At 41.0% G+C, this 15,273-nt stretch overlaps 1 protein-coding gene across 1 annotated transcript; it reads left to right on the top strand.

Moving 5' to 3' along the window:
• The first annotated feature begins 1,253 nt into the window (after positions 1 to 1,253).
• On the top strand, positions 1,254 to 6,505 carry RNASE6 (ribonuclease A family member 6). The gene is made up of 4 exons (XM_081291489.1): positions 1,254 to 1,302; positions 2,170 to 2,292; positions 5,320 to 5,417; positions 5,793 to 6,505. Exon 4 carries the CDS (start codon positions 5,801 to 5,803, stop codon positions 6,260 to 6,262), a length of 462 nt encoding a protein of 153 aa, XP_081147615.1. The 5' UTR covers positions 1,254 to 1,302; positions 2,170 to 2,292; positions 5,320 to 5,417; positions 5,793 to 5,800; the 3' UTR covers positions 6,263 to 6,505.
• The last annotated feature ends 8,768 nt before the right edge of the window (positions 6,506 to 15,273 follow it).

Raw genomic sequence — 15,273 nt, 5'->3', positions numbered from 1 at the left:
GTGTGTACCACCACCCCTGGCTCACAGTGTTCTTTCTATTCCTATTTTTTTCTAGTATTTTAAACATAGATGGATGCTGTATTTTGTCAAATACTTTTTCTGCATCTATTGAGATAAATATATGGTTCTTGTCTTTAAGTCAATTTATGTGATGAATTACATTTATTGATTTCCATATGTGGAAGTATCCTTGCATCCCTGAGATGAATCCTCTCTTATAACTTTCTGTACCCCTCAACCCCTGAAATTGGAGATTTGAGAAAGAAGTTGTTATCCTCCATTATCCACAAAGTAAAACTCATTTCTGCTGAGGGCCATTGCCAAGTAGGAATGAATGGGCTTGCCTTTGGACCCAGGTCATTTGCAGTGACATTGCATGTATGCTTGAGTAAGGTGACCTTGCTCAAGGACCAGGGCGGATCTGGGTTTAGGGCGGATCTGGGTTTAGGGCTGATCAGGTTTTAGGGAGTATCCCGCTCCTTGGGTTTAGGGCCTTGGATTTAGGGCAGTTCCAGGTTTAAGGTGTACCCTGCTGGGAATAGGACGTATCCTGCTGATAAGAGCCTGGGGGAGTACGTGGATTTTGCTCAGAACTTGGATTTGCCCAGAATGTGTGTAGACTGCCGGTGTGAGTTCGGGAATAAAGAGTTGCTGTTTGAATCTACAAGGTGTGTGGTGGCTCGTGATTTTGTGCCCAGCCAGACTGCGGCACATTTCCCCTGCTAATCTGCCTTCTGAGTTTTAGTTGGATACTGAGAGCTGTAAAGTCCTTCCTGTTATCACTGTTTTGTGTGGTTCTCCCATGCACCTCATACAAATAAACTTCTCCCTTATTATGAATCTATTATCAGTTTATTTCAGCAGATTCAATTGTGGAAACCCAGAGGGCAGAGGGGAACTCCCCTTAATGTCTACTGTTGCAGAGGAGACCAGCCAGCGCAGCAGAGCCCCAGCAGCAGCACTCAAAGAGACCCCCAACCTGGATTCTTGTGTTCTTGCTCAAGACATGAGACTTAGTAAAAGAAGAGCAATGATTGTTATAAGGGAAGGGAGATGGAAGAAAGGAAAGAGGGACATCCTTGAGGGCGAGAATAGGTTCTCTCAGAGAGAAGAGTGACAAGAGCCCTCATCACGTCAGGGCTTTCTAAGGCAATGAGGCTCCCTGTGGGTTTCAGTTGCCCTTCCTAGTCCTTTCCCTGCTCCCAGCTCATAGCTGACTCACTTCCTAACACTTACTATTTCCTTTTCACCTAAGACAAAGAAAAAAGGTGGTGAAGAGGCAAGATATGCAAGAAAAGAATGGTAAATGAGGAAAAAACCTGCTATGCTGCTTTCCATTGAGAAGAGCTTGTTGTGGTTCATAGACATCCTTCTCTTTCTGGTACACAGAGGAAGACACCAGTAGAAGTGGAGATTTTCTTTGTTAAGTGTAAATTTCCCTTACAAAAGGATAATTTATTTATGCTTTGAGAGATTCTCCTGTGTTTGTTGTTTTTGAAAAAGAAATCAGTTCAGCTGGGTTTGGTGGCACACACACGACTATAATCCCAGAATGGCAAGCTCCTGGGCAATTTACAGAGGCCCTAAGCAGTTTAAGAAGACCTGTCTCAAAATAAAAAATAAAAATGGGTGAGGATGTAGTTCACTGGTGGAGTGCTTGCAGGAGGCCCTAGGTTCAATCTTTAGGACCAAAAAATAAAAAAGAAGGCGGGGGGAGGCACGGGGAGGACAGGAGGAAGAAGAAGAAAGAAACTCTATAAATATTTTTGGTTTTGTGGTAGTGGGGATTCAACCCAGGACCTCATGCCTGCTAGATGAGTGCTCTACTACTGAGTTACATCTCCAGCCCCTCTATAAATATTTTGATCAAAGGATTAGCAGATAGATGGTGATTCAAACAGTGTAGAAGAAAAATAGAGTCAAGAATAATTAGTATATTGCCACCCCTGGCTTGAGATAACATGGCAAGTCACTGAGGGGGCCTAAATAAAACTGGCCTCTTTCTAAGTTGATTATTTCAGGGTTTGGTCTTGTTTTGCTTTGCTTTTACGGTAACAGACAGCTGACTAATTACTCTAGGTGTATAGTATTTTGAAGTTGGGTGCTGTTAATCTTCTTTTTGCTTCTTTTCCAGCATTGTGTTGACATTCTGGATCTTTGCCTTTTCAGATAAACTCCAATAATATCTTGGTATTATCCTCAAGATAACTTTCTGAGATACTGACTGCGATGATGCTTAATGTATGGATTGAGTTGAGAGGAAGTAACATCATGAGAATTTTTTTTTTCCTTGTAAGTACCAGGGATTGAACTCAGGGGCACTCGACCATTGAGCCACATCCCAGCCCTATTTTGTATTTTATTTAGAGACAGAGTCTCAGTTGCTTAGCGCCTCGTTTTTGCTGAGGCTGGCTTTGAACTCATGATCTTCCTGCCTCAACCTCCCAAGCTGCTGCAATTACAGGCATGCACCACCAACCCCAGCCATCATAAGCATATTGACTCTTCCTATCCATGAATATGGGATGTCTACATGTTTATTTATTTCTTTTGATGTCTTTCATCAGATTTTTATATTTTTTCTCATATCAATCTTTTTATTTTGTTACACTTAAAACTAAGTATATCCCTTTTCTTTTTGCAATGTAAATGGTATGTGTTTTCAATTTCAAATTGTTCATTGCTGGTGCTTAATAAAACAATTAACTTTTATATATTAACCTTGTGTCCTGCAACCTTGTAACCTTGTGTCTTCACTGTAGGTAAACCATAAACAGTCTTATTTTCCTGTAGATAAATATTTTTCTACAGGAAAAGCATTGGACAAGAGTGTTGTACTACTATAAGTACCCTCAAAGACGACTAATCTAGAGGCAATGTGTACAGTGGATTAGAAGGAAACATGTCTCGAAGCTGGGAGTCCATGTAGGAAGATTTTTATTTGATTTGATCCTAGGGATTGAACCCAGTGCTGGGTCAGTTTGAGGTGGCTAAGGAACAAAGCATCAGGCAACCCACACGTGAGAACCACCAATCAGGTGCTGACAGAACCACCTGTCAATCAGCAGGGTCTCCTGACCAATCCTGGATCTCAGCAAGCTCCCCCGACCAACCCCAGTAGGACAAGGGACTCTTAAAACCTACCTTTCCTGTCCCAAGCCCTTTCTTTCCTCCCTTCCTGTCTCAAGCCATTTCCTCCCTTCCTGCCTTAAGCTCAATGAAAATTCCAGTCCAGCTGGGCCATGAGTGATTCCCTGGACCACTCTGTTGGCCTGGAGGGTCTCGCCTGGGAGACAATCTCAATAAAGCCTCGTTCAGCAGCTTTTAATCTGCCTCCTTTGGTCACCAGTGCCTGACCTTACACCCGGGAGCACTATTTGAGTCAGCTGTTTCACTTCTGTGACCGTAAAGCCTGACAAGAACAATTAAAGGCGGAAAAATTTCTTTTGGCACACATGGTTTCAGAAGTCTCAGGGCATAAATGGCCAACTCCATAGCTCTGGGCATGAGACGAGTAGAACAGCATGGCAGAGTGTGTAGCTGAGGAAAGCTGCTGGAAACACGGCACTGGGAAACAGAGACCAAGCTCAGCTCACTAAATATATACCCCAAAGGCGCACGACTATGACCCACCCTACCTGCCTACAATCACCACTCAGTTAATCCCTATCAGAGGAGTAATGCACTGATTAGGTTAAGACTCTCATAACCTAATCCGCTGCAAATGAACTACTGCTGAGTATTAGGTCCTGCAATTATGCATGAAGTCTCTGAGTCCTAAAATCGACAATTTGTTTACTAGAGGAAGCTGGGAGCCTGCAAAGCTGCGGACCACTTTGTTCTTGCACAGCACATCTTTTATAGGGTAGTGTGAGGTTAAATCTTAACTATGACATAACATTTTTGAAAACACTAACTTGTTTGCTAGTACTAAGGAAACATTTTTCCCAGTGACAAAACATGATATGTTCGCATAAAATGCCAGGAAACAGACCTCAAGTACATAGCAGGTAGAACAGTTAGTGCCTTATTTTTCTCCTTAATCAGAAGGGTCATCGTGTCCCACAAGAATTAGCCAATCGTGAGGAGTTATTGCTGTCCTGCTATGAGGCTTCAGCTAATAAAAAGAAACTCCATGTTCAGATTCTTCAGGGTGTACTCTTCATGACTTCAGGAGATCAGACCCCAACACCAATCGTTTCACCTCTAAATGTTCTTGCATTATTTTGTACATGGCCTAATCTAAACCATAACAGGCACTTTACTGGTGAGCTACATTTCCTGGTTTGAAGCTTTTTATTTTGAGGCAGAGTCTCTCTAAGTTGCCCAGGCTGGCCTCGAACTTGGGATCCTCCTGCCTCAGGCTCCTGAGTTGCTGGGATTACAGGCATGTGCCACTACAGTCAGTCCATGTGGGAAGTTTATACAAGCCTTTCATGAGATAATGAGCTTCAGAATAAGGGTATTATATAGCACCAGTGGAAAGAAAAAGAACAGATTTAAAGGCAAATATCCTCAATTTGTCCTTTTTCATGCTTATGGGTATTTTTTTTTCCTTTTCACAGTCTTCTCCCTTGCTACTCTTTTTGCCTAACTTCTAATTATTCCTCAAAATTCAATTTAGATGCCTTTCCTTCTACTCTCTCCCCACATCCCCTTTAATGTCCCCCATCACACTGTAAATGTTATTTATTCTTATCAACTTGTACTATACTTGACTATTCACCTGTCTCTTTTTTTAAAAAATTAACTTTTAGTTGTAGATAGACAGCATGCCTTTATTTCACTTATTTATTTTTCGGTGGTAGTGAGTATCAAACCCAGTGCCTCACGTATGCGAGACGAGCGCGCTACCACTTGAGCCACATCCCCAGCCTTCACCAGTCTCTTTTATTAGATCATGAACCCCTGAATCTGAGAGGCCTGACATCTGGCCCAGTAAACATATGCATAAACAAATAATTTATTTGCATCTGTTGTTGGAATTCACAATGTTACCAAGTATGTGGCAGGTATTATATCAGGTTTACATGGTATATTTTCTCTTAAAAGACTGAAAGCAAAGAGCTTCAAAAAACTGAAACCTCCAATCAAGAAGGAAGTACTAAACCCATATCAGAAAGGAATCAGTTCCTCAAACTTAGTTTTGAATCATCTTGTTTTTAAAAGTGGGCTTGCTTCCTCTATAAATAGTAATAAGACACTATTTTCAAGACAGATTTGGAAGTCTCTAGTCTCATCTTCACTGTGCAGGAGTTTTAGGTTTAGTTTCTCTTTCCTGTGGGTCAGACCATTTCTTCTTCTGCCTCACATATGCAGCTCTGGCAGACTTGAGAGAAGAGAAGCAGACAAGACCCTGTGAGCCTGAGATTAACCACTGCCTCTGTTCTCAGCAGGAACTTCAGCTCGAACACCTGGTAAGAGAAGGAAACTCAGGGCTGAGGTGAACAGGGCTGTGAACATGGCTGGGAGGAAGTAGCTATAGATGAAGGGTAAACATCTCAGAAGGGAAGATGTAAAAAATCAGATGTCTGACATGCGAGTTGTTGAATGCATAAATGCAAGTCATAGAGAAGAGTGAGAAAAGCCAATCTAAGAAAGGGCTGCTCACCTCTCTGGGCTTCAGAGTCTTCATAGAATTGTGAGACCTGATGTGAAAGTTTTTTTTTTTTTTTAAAGCTATGAAATCTTAAAAGGCAAAACAAAAATCTAAATAAGAATGATTAATAGTTATTAATAACTATGCTCTTATTGCTTCTTCTATTACCATGATCTTCACTCTTCTTACACAGGAAAGATAATGATACTAAATCTGGGATGCTTTCCTCTCCTCCTGATGCTGCTGGGACTATGGAGCACAGTGTGCCCACTTTGTGCTTTGCCTGAGAGGCTCACCAAGGCTCATTGGTTTGAAATCCAGCACATACAGCCAGGTCTTCTCCAATGCAACAGGGCCATGGATGGTGTCAACAATTATACTCAGCATTGTAAGCCTGAAAACACCTTCCTTCATGACTCTTTTCAGAATGTAGCTGTTGCCTGCAATATGCCCCACATCATTTGCAAGAATGGCCAGAACAATTGCCACCAGAGTGCAAAGCCTGTTAACATGACCAAATGCAAACTCACTGCAGGGAAGTATCCTCACTGTCGCTACAGTGATACTGAAGAATACAGATTCTTCGTTGTTGCCTGTGACCCCCCTCAGAAGAGTGACCCTCCCTATCAGTTGGTTCCTGTACACTTGGATAAGCTCATCTAAGGTTTTGCTCACTTTCCTCTCATTGGACACAGGTTCTCTTAAAGTTTCTTCTGCTTTGTCTATTCTTTTGTTGATTTTCTTGTATCCATGGAAGAGAAGGAAGGTGTTGGAAGAATTTGAGTATCTAGGATACCAGACTAGAGTTGGGACAAAAAGAAATAGGATTTTTTTCTGCTTTGGAGTTCTGTCTGTTTTGAGAGAAGACTAATAAGGAAGAGGGCAAAGCATCATCCAGGCTGTAGGCCTTGGGACTACCTTGGGACTTTTTCCAAACTTTATAAAACTACATTCACAGCAATAAAAACCACTCTTGCTGCATTCTGATGAGTGTGAAGGTGTTTTTATACCCGTTCAAATCACTGCCTGCCAGGATTCAAAGAAGAACTATTTTGGTCTTAGGTCCCAGGCCACCTATGAAGCCTCCTTGGGGCCTCTACCACTTCCCTTGCCCCTGTGTCTTTGGGACTTGAGAGCAAGAAATCCTCCACCCCTTCAAACTGCTCATGATTTCACATATTCCCTTGAAATCATTGTCTATGCTTATTAGGAAGTGGTACTGATCCCTCAGAGAGAGGTGACGATTTGCACATAGATTTTAACATCGGTGACTGAGGGTTTCTTTGATCTTTTCTATTTGTTTTTACATTCAATTGGGCAATATTTTAAATATAAGGTATCAGTAGTATCTTTTGGACTAAGCAAAAATAAAGCATAGATCAAGATAAAAAGGCACTGGAATATAAAAACCCTTCTAGGCTTACCTAAATACCAAAATATCACGGAAACATTGGGTTTAAGAATTGAATCTGAATTTGGAAACTGAAGGATTGGTATTAGAAATTTGTTCAGATTAAGAATTAAGGTCTTAGGTCACATACACAAAGGGACCTTCAGTTCCTCAACAACCTCCAAAGTAAGGTACCAGACTAGGGAGCCAAGTATGTTAGAAATGCTTTGTAGAGTGATCAGTGTTTTAGTAGCAGCCAAGACCATGGAGATTGGAAAAATCACTTACAGAAGTAGTTAAAAGTGTAAGAATTACTTTTGGTATAGAATGATTCTTTCCAACCACACAGTTACTTTAATAGATGTGTTAAGTGAGCTCACTTTCCTTTAGGCCGTATGTAAAATTGTGGTTTAGGACCAAAGTATGGAGTAAGATGTTTCAGGTTTCAGGAACCTGGATTTCTTGGATGATGAATGTACAAGGAGCCCCCCCCCCCATTGTGAAGAGATTATCAGGCCAGGGAAACACAGCACCAAAGAAGCTGGGTACCCAGTAGGGAAACCCACAGAGGGACCCAAGTCCTCTAACACAGTGGATTTTAGTAGTATTCAGCTTTAAACTGTCTTGACTATATATATTTTATAGTCCCCCAGTAAAGTCTATGAGGGAGTAGAGGAAAGGTTCTGTGCTCATGTTAACCAGTATAGGAAAAGAAGAATCATTTATAAGAAAAGATATTCAGATAATATGTGTTGGTCTGAGCAGTAATCAGAATGGATTTATGTCCCATATCAGCATTACCTGGAACTTTCTAGAGATTCTTGAAGAAAATAAACCTACTAAAAAATTGAACTTCCCAGTATCAAACACCTAATTGCTCACACTATTGTTTGTTTTTGTTTTTGTTTTTTTGTACTGGAGATTGAACCCAGCAGAGCTTTACCATTGAGTCACATTCCCAGCCCTTTTTACATTTTATTTTGAGACAGGGTCTCACTAAATTGCTTATAACCTGACTAAGTTAAGGCTGGCTTTGAACCTGTGATCCTCCTGCCTCAGCCTCCCATGCTGCTGGATTATAGGCATGTGCCACCACATCCAGTGCTCACACTATTGTTTATACATTAAAAACACTTCATGGCTTGGATACATATGTGCTGCTCAAGTTTTGGGGCTTTTAGAAATGTTAGGGAACATGAAATGTTAGTTAAAATTAGTGAAATAAATTTTGAGGTCTACATTGGATTTTTTTTCTGTGACAATAAAAATACTGCAAATATGTTCCAACAATAGATGAAAAATAAAACACAAGGGGCTGGGGTTGTGGCTCAGTGGTAGAGCGCTCGCCTAGCACATGTGAGGCCCTGGGTTCGATCCTCAGCACCACATAAAAAAGAATGAAGGTATTGTGTCCAACTACAACTAAAAAATAAATATTTAAAAGAAATAAAACACAAGTACCATCTTTTGGAGATTTACAGCCAACAATATCTAATCTTTCGCAGCCTCCCATCCCCACCAACAACCGTTGTCATTTTGGGTCTCTTATCAAGGAGGGGGCAAAAACAAAACTAACTTTTGAACAATCTATTATGCCCAAACTCTTAGAAGGTGTTAGTTCTAAAATGTGAAATAACTAAGATGGAACTCTTTAGATTTGCTTATTTCCTGCATAGATTTATATATTGTAGAAGAGTAAAGATGATTGGCTACACAGAAGTTCATTTAGCTGTGTCCCTAGATTCACTTAAATCACCAGTCCTTTGAGATGATCTCAAAGTAAGCAAAGCCCAAAAATGATTACAGCAAATGTTCCAGCCCTTCTTAACTCTGGCTTCGCTTTATATTCACCCGGGAGATTTTAGAAAAATAACATTATGGACTGAATATGAGATGTCTCCCCAAAGCTCCTGTATTAATGAAGCAATGTTTAGAGGCAAAGCAATTAGATAGTAAGAACTGTAACCTAATCAGTCCATCCTAGTTTGAATGGACTGACAGGGTGGAAACTGTAGGCAGGTGGGGTGTGGCTAGAGGAGGTTAGTCACTCAGGGTATAACCTGGGAAGGATATTCTTCACGTGACTCCTCTCTCTCTCTCTCTCTCTCTCTCTCTCTCTCTCTCTCTTTCTCTCTCTCTCTCTCTCCTGATTCCACCATAAGCTTTCCTCTGCTGAGCTCTTTCCCTGTGATGTGCTGCCTTATCTTGGTCCCAGAGCAATGGAATTGGCCACCTATGGACTGCGACCTCTGATGCTGTGAGCCCCAAATAAACTTTTCCTCCTTTAAGTTGTTCTCATTGGGTACTTTGGTCACAGCAATGAAAAAGCTGATAAAAACAAATAGCAATACATGAATCCTATTAAATCAATTGGATGAACATTTAATGGACAATTCAATGAATTTCTGGGGATGGGACCTGGTCACTACTAGATTTTCCCTCCCTCCCTCCCTCCCTCCCTCCCTCCCTCCTTTCTTTCTTTCTTTCTTTCTTTCTTTCTTTCTTTCTTTCTTTCTTTCTTTCTTTCTTTCTTCTTTTTCTTTTTTAAAATTCCCTTGTAATTGTAATAAGCAGCCAGAATTGGGAACCACTTTAGACCCAGCATAGGCAAACAACAGTGTATGGACATCTAGCCACTAACCTATTTTGCACCGTCTGGAGCAGAATGGTTTTCATATTTTTATAAGGACGAGAAGGAGGGGTGAGGGAGTAAAAGGCCCTATTTGTCTTACAAAAGTAAAATATTGACTTTCTGGCCACTTACAGAAAAGGTTTACAGACTCTTGGTCTACTAGGCTGTTCCATGGATCTTGCACTCCGGCTGTGGCTAAGGCAGGTGGCTAGAAGAGATCTAGCAGGCCTAAAATTTTGAACAAAGACTTCTGGAAAGCAGAGGTATGAAGACTGGAAAATATTTGACCTTCAGCTGTCTCTCATTAATGTTCCTTTTTGTACATTTTCTCAGTTTTTTTTTTACAGCATACCATTTCCTCTTTTCTATTTCACATGGAAATAGACGGTCATCCTTCTCCATTTCACTTGCTAATTATCTTTTACATATATATGTAAAAAAGTTCTGATTGGCCACCTAAATCAAATCATAATGACCACTCAGACAGAGTCCCATTGCACAAAATAGCTTCCAGGAAGTTTTTTTGTGGACCCTGCAGAAGAGAGGGCTAGAGAGAATTGCCCTTTCAACTTGGCAAGTGGGCTCTTTACCCTGGTCCACTCTTCAGAAACCCTTGCTACTTGGAATATCTTTCTCAACATTTGCTGTTTCCCTGCAATGGCCACAGTTGATGCACCCGGTAATGAGAATCAATAAGGGCTGAGTTTCATTTCCCCAAATGTGAAGATTGAACACCAGAGAAATGCCTAGGCATATGTAAAAAACAAGTTATTTTTTTTGCACCCCTTACAGTCAGCCTGGGCTGGCAGTGCTTGCCCTAAAACCCTGGTGGGCTCCCATGCGGCTTCTCCCCTTCAGGTTTTCTCCTCCCCCTGCCCCAGCCCATGAGGCACTCAACTCCTTCATATTTTCCTGGGGAGAGGCCTGGTTTCCTGGAGGGTTAGCCATGGTTATAGAAGCCACAATTCCCAGAGAAAAAGAGTAAGGACTAAGCACACAATTCAATACATTTCCCTACACAAGCTGTAGAAACAGAGTTTGAACATCAGATCAGATAACATTGTATCTCAAAGAATAGAGGAGGCTTTATATTGAATTAGACATTGTGGGGCAGTAAAAGAGAGTTGATACTCTTCCATTTTTCCTTCCCGTGTTAGACGAATATTTCAATTAGTTTTGTCTGAATTTTAAAATCTAAAACTAATTCTATTTTCTTGATATTGTGATTGGTGTTTCTTTAAGTCATCTTCTTAATCTGTAAAATTCTTTTAAAAGATGCCATCCTAGGGCTGGGGTTGAGGCTCAGAGGTAGAGCGCATGCCTAGCACGCATGAGGCACTGGGTTTGATCCTCAGCACCACATAAAAATAAAGATATTGTGTCCACCTATAACTAAAAATTATTTGGAAAAAAAAGATACCATCCTATCTAGATAGTGCTAATAAACACAAAGTACTGTTTGTCCATATTGGAAGCGTTGCCAAGAAACCGCAGGTATGGGAAGGCAGCAGGGCTCAAGAACCTCATAAGTAAGAGGCAGCAGCTCAGAGGAACAGGAATTCTTTTAGAGCTCTTGACACTTCTCAATGGGTTTTATGAAGTCTTTTACCTTTTCCCGTCTCCTGGGCTCATTATATTTTTTAAAAGGTGATTATATTTCAAAAATGAATATTGAGAAATACAAAGCCATAGATAGCATTCTAAATAATAATATTAAAATTTTCATTTAAAAAAATGAGTAAATTTGCTCTTCATTTTCTTACATGAAATCACACGTTAGGAGTGCATCCAGTCCTGTTTTTATAATTTTACTTCATGTTCAACACTTTCATAAACAAAGTAAAGTGTTTCAGTGTGCACTTTAAAAGTAAATTTTTGTACTGGGGATGTAGTTCAGTGGTACATCACTTGCCTTAGATATGTTAGGCCCAGGGTTAAATTCCCAGCACACAAATACATTTGTACAAGTAGTATCATATGGTAGACATCATTCCTTAACTTGCTTTTTTCACTCATTTTTTAAGGTTCATCAATATTAAAATATTTTTTGTTTCTTTACTATCATTTATTTATTAATTGGAGAATTTCCAAATTCTCACTCAACCAAAGTCAACTGAAACAACCAATGTGGCAGTGAAAACTTTTGCACATTTTTTCTATATGCACATGTGGAAATTTTTCACTAAGGTATATATCTAGAGGTGGAATTTCCAAGCCATACACATTTTCACATTTTCAGTTTCACCAAACACTGCAATGTTTTCTTCACACTAAGCATAGAACATTGTACTTTCCATGTCCACACCACCAACATATTCCATTCTCTCTCTCTCTCTCTCTCTCTCTCTCTCTCTCTCTCTCTCTCTGTCTTGTGTGTGTGTGTGTGTGTGTGTGTGTGTGTGTGGTGTGGGGATCGAACCCAGGGCCTTGTGCATGCAAGGCATGCACTCTACCAACTGAGCTATATCCCCAGCCCCATTCTCTTATTTTTATGGTGTGATGTTGCCATTCTATCAAAAGATAGGTCTATGCTTCCTTCCTGTGAGTGTGGTTTAGCTTTAGAAACTCACTTTAATGAACAGAATGCATTGAAAGTGACACTGCCAGACTTCTATGGCTAGGGGGTAGAAGGTGATAGGGCTGCAGCTCTCTCCCTCTCAAATCTTGGGACACATACTCTTGGACCAATCCTCCCATTGTGAGGAAACCTATGCCCTCTGGCAAGGTCTTGCATAGATATTCTAGTCAACAGGCCCTGCACCAGTCTCAGCCAGCATCAGCCACTTAGCATGTGGATGAAAGAACCTTCGAGTATTTCAGGCTCCCAGACTTTGACTCATCTAGCCACAGCCTCAGTCACTGAAGCAAAGACAAGCTATCCTCACTGTATCGTATGTGAGTTTCATAAAACGTATATTAACTGCATGGTTAGAGCTTTATTTCCTACCATAATGCTTGGCACTAGTAGCTTTTCAAGAAATATTTGAGTGTAGCAATCAATAAATGTCTACTCTTTGCTGAGCTCTATTCAAAGTGGTTATATGACCTGTTTTAATTAATTTATACACAAATTTTTATGAGTGTTATTATCTTCATTTTATAAATATTAAATAGCTTCCAAGCAATGAAGTGAAAGTACTATGGATTGGACCCAGGGGTATTTTACCACTGAGCTACATCCTAGCCCTTTTTATTTTTTAATTGAGACAAGTTCTTGCTAAGTTTCCAACTTGTGATCCTCCTGCCTCAACCTCCTGAGTTGCTAGGGTTGGAGGCAGGCACCACCACACCTGGCTCCAAGTTCATTTTGTAGTGATTCCCAACTGTGCTCTGTTGCATCTCTGATGGGTCACCAAAAATTGATATACAGATATTTAATGCTATGATTTTACAACTTCAAAGGGAAATGGAGTGCAGTGTATGTCCGTGTCTTGATGACATTGCATAAGGGTAAAAATAAACAATGAACAGTGTCAATATACAAAGGTTAATGATTTTCTTTATATAACATAGCTCTCTCCTATCTCCCATCTCCCATAAGGATTTGCCTGGGTCCCTGTCCCCACACCACTCTGACTCAACAGTTGTTTCATCTTCTGCCTCAAGAGTAGATTCAAACTGTTCTTCCTCAGCTGCATCAAGGTGCTTGGTTCTGAGGAAGCTAAGACCACAGTGGAGGTGGTCCTGGCCTCGTTCTCATAGGTCTCTCCAGAGAGAGAGCTGCCTCTGGGGGAAGAGTGGGCAGGAGAAGGAAGATTCAAGGGCTGGAAGTCTGGTAGAGAGGGGTGTTCATTTGCTCCAACACCATTTGTTGAAAAGACTACCTTGTTGGTGCCTGTAATCCCAGCGATTTGGGAGGCTGAGGCAAGAGGATCACAAGTTTGGGGGTAGCCTCAGCAATTTAGCAAGACCCTGTCTCAAAAAATAAAAAAGGCTTGAGGTGTAGCTTAAAGATAAAGCACCCCTGCATTCAATTCCCAGTACCAAAAAGGAAGATGGAAAAAAGGAAGGAAAAGAGGAGAAATGTTTACAGCCGTTCTCTCCATAATCACACAGAGTGGAAAGAGGTGAAATGTTCTTTAGTTGGTAAATGGATAATCAAGTTGTGCAGCATCCTGGAATATAAAGAAAAACAAACTATTCATACATTCAACCTCTTGGATGGATTTCGAAGGAATTATGAAAAGATTTATACTCTGCAATTCTATCTGCCTGACATTTCAAAAAGAAAAAAAATACGGTGAAGGAAAACACATCAGTGGTTACTAAGCAACAGAAGCAGAAGGAGGGAATGACTACAAAGAGACAGCAAAGGAGATTTTTGAGGTGAGGGGATTGTTCTGTTTCTGATTGTGGAAGTGGTTAAAAATCACATTGTATACTAAACACTCAGTTTTACTCTAAGATAATTTTTTAAAATGAAAAAAAGGAAGGAGAGAACTTGGAGAAAGAGAACTTGGAGAAGGCATAAAAGCACACATTCTCAGAATCAACAGACCTGGTTTTGGTTTTCTTTCTTCCATTCTTGGTTTTACTTTTGTTTTTTGTGGGTTTTTGTTTTGTTTTGTTTTTGGATTTTTTGGTACTGGGCATGGAACCCAGGGATACTTTACCACTAAGCTACATTCTCAGCCTTTTATATTTTTTAATTTATATTTTATTTTGAGAAAGTTTCTCACTAAGTTTCTGAGGCTGTCCTCAAACTTGTGATTCTCCTGCCTCGGCGTCCCAAGTCCCTGGCGTCACAGATATGCGCCACCATACCTAGCCGTTGCTTTACCTTTCTTTAAGATGAAGATGTTTTAGTCAGATCACAAAAGGCCATTCCCAGAAGGATGTTCCTTGATTCCACAAGTCTACAGACACGATCTCAGGCATATCCAGTAGTGTGCACACACACGTTCCCATGCAGATTGTGTCCCTATATTATACAACCCCAGGTCTACCCTTAAATAGTCATTTGGTGGTGTCTGTGGGAGAGGAAGGGGAGGTGAAGATGAAAGGCTGCCATGCTGATCTGAAGCAAGGCCCAGTCCTGCACCTTCTTTGGACATGTCCTCAATAAAGCCCAGGGAATTCCTGACCCCACACCTGAACTTTCTCATTGCTGCGCTGATCTCACCTCCACATCAGCCTCTCCCTGAGAGCTCTGAGCCAAACCAAACTCCCTATGGGTTCTGGGGGACCAGGAAGGACTATGGGCCCTGCGGAGGTTAGTTGCCATAACTGTCTAAAGTGGACTGAGGAAAATCTGCTCTGACAGGGTATTTGAAATCTGCTAGGATGATCAGTCCTCTAAAGTGGCTTTGTGGTGAGAAGAGCACTCTGAACTAAACCAGATCTCGATGAGGCGACTTTATTAGAAATGAGTGATCATATATAACTACATGCCACTAATCATAAGTATAAAGGGACTTTGAGATTATCAAGCCTCAACCCCTGGATTAGGAGCTATAGACTAGGGAGCTGCATGGCCTTGGCTCAGGAGCACAGGGAGTTGATAGTGGAGGTAGAATTAAGCCAGGGACCCTGGCCCAATTATCCACAACATGCAGACTCAGAAGGTGGAAAGAAAAGGAAACAGACCCTGGGTAGAGGCCCTTCCCAAACTTGTAGCAAGGAGAAACTAGAGAATAATAGCATATGGGTGCT

Source organism: Spermophilus citellus (assembly GCF_964194105.1).
Source record: "Spermophilus citellus genome assembly, chromosome: 4".
Classification (NCBI taxonomy): Eukaryota; Metazoa; Chordata; class Mammalia; order Rodentia; family Sciuridae; genus Spermophilus; species Spermophilus citellus.
This window is presented reverse-complemented; position numbering and strand designations above follow the sequence as displayed.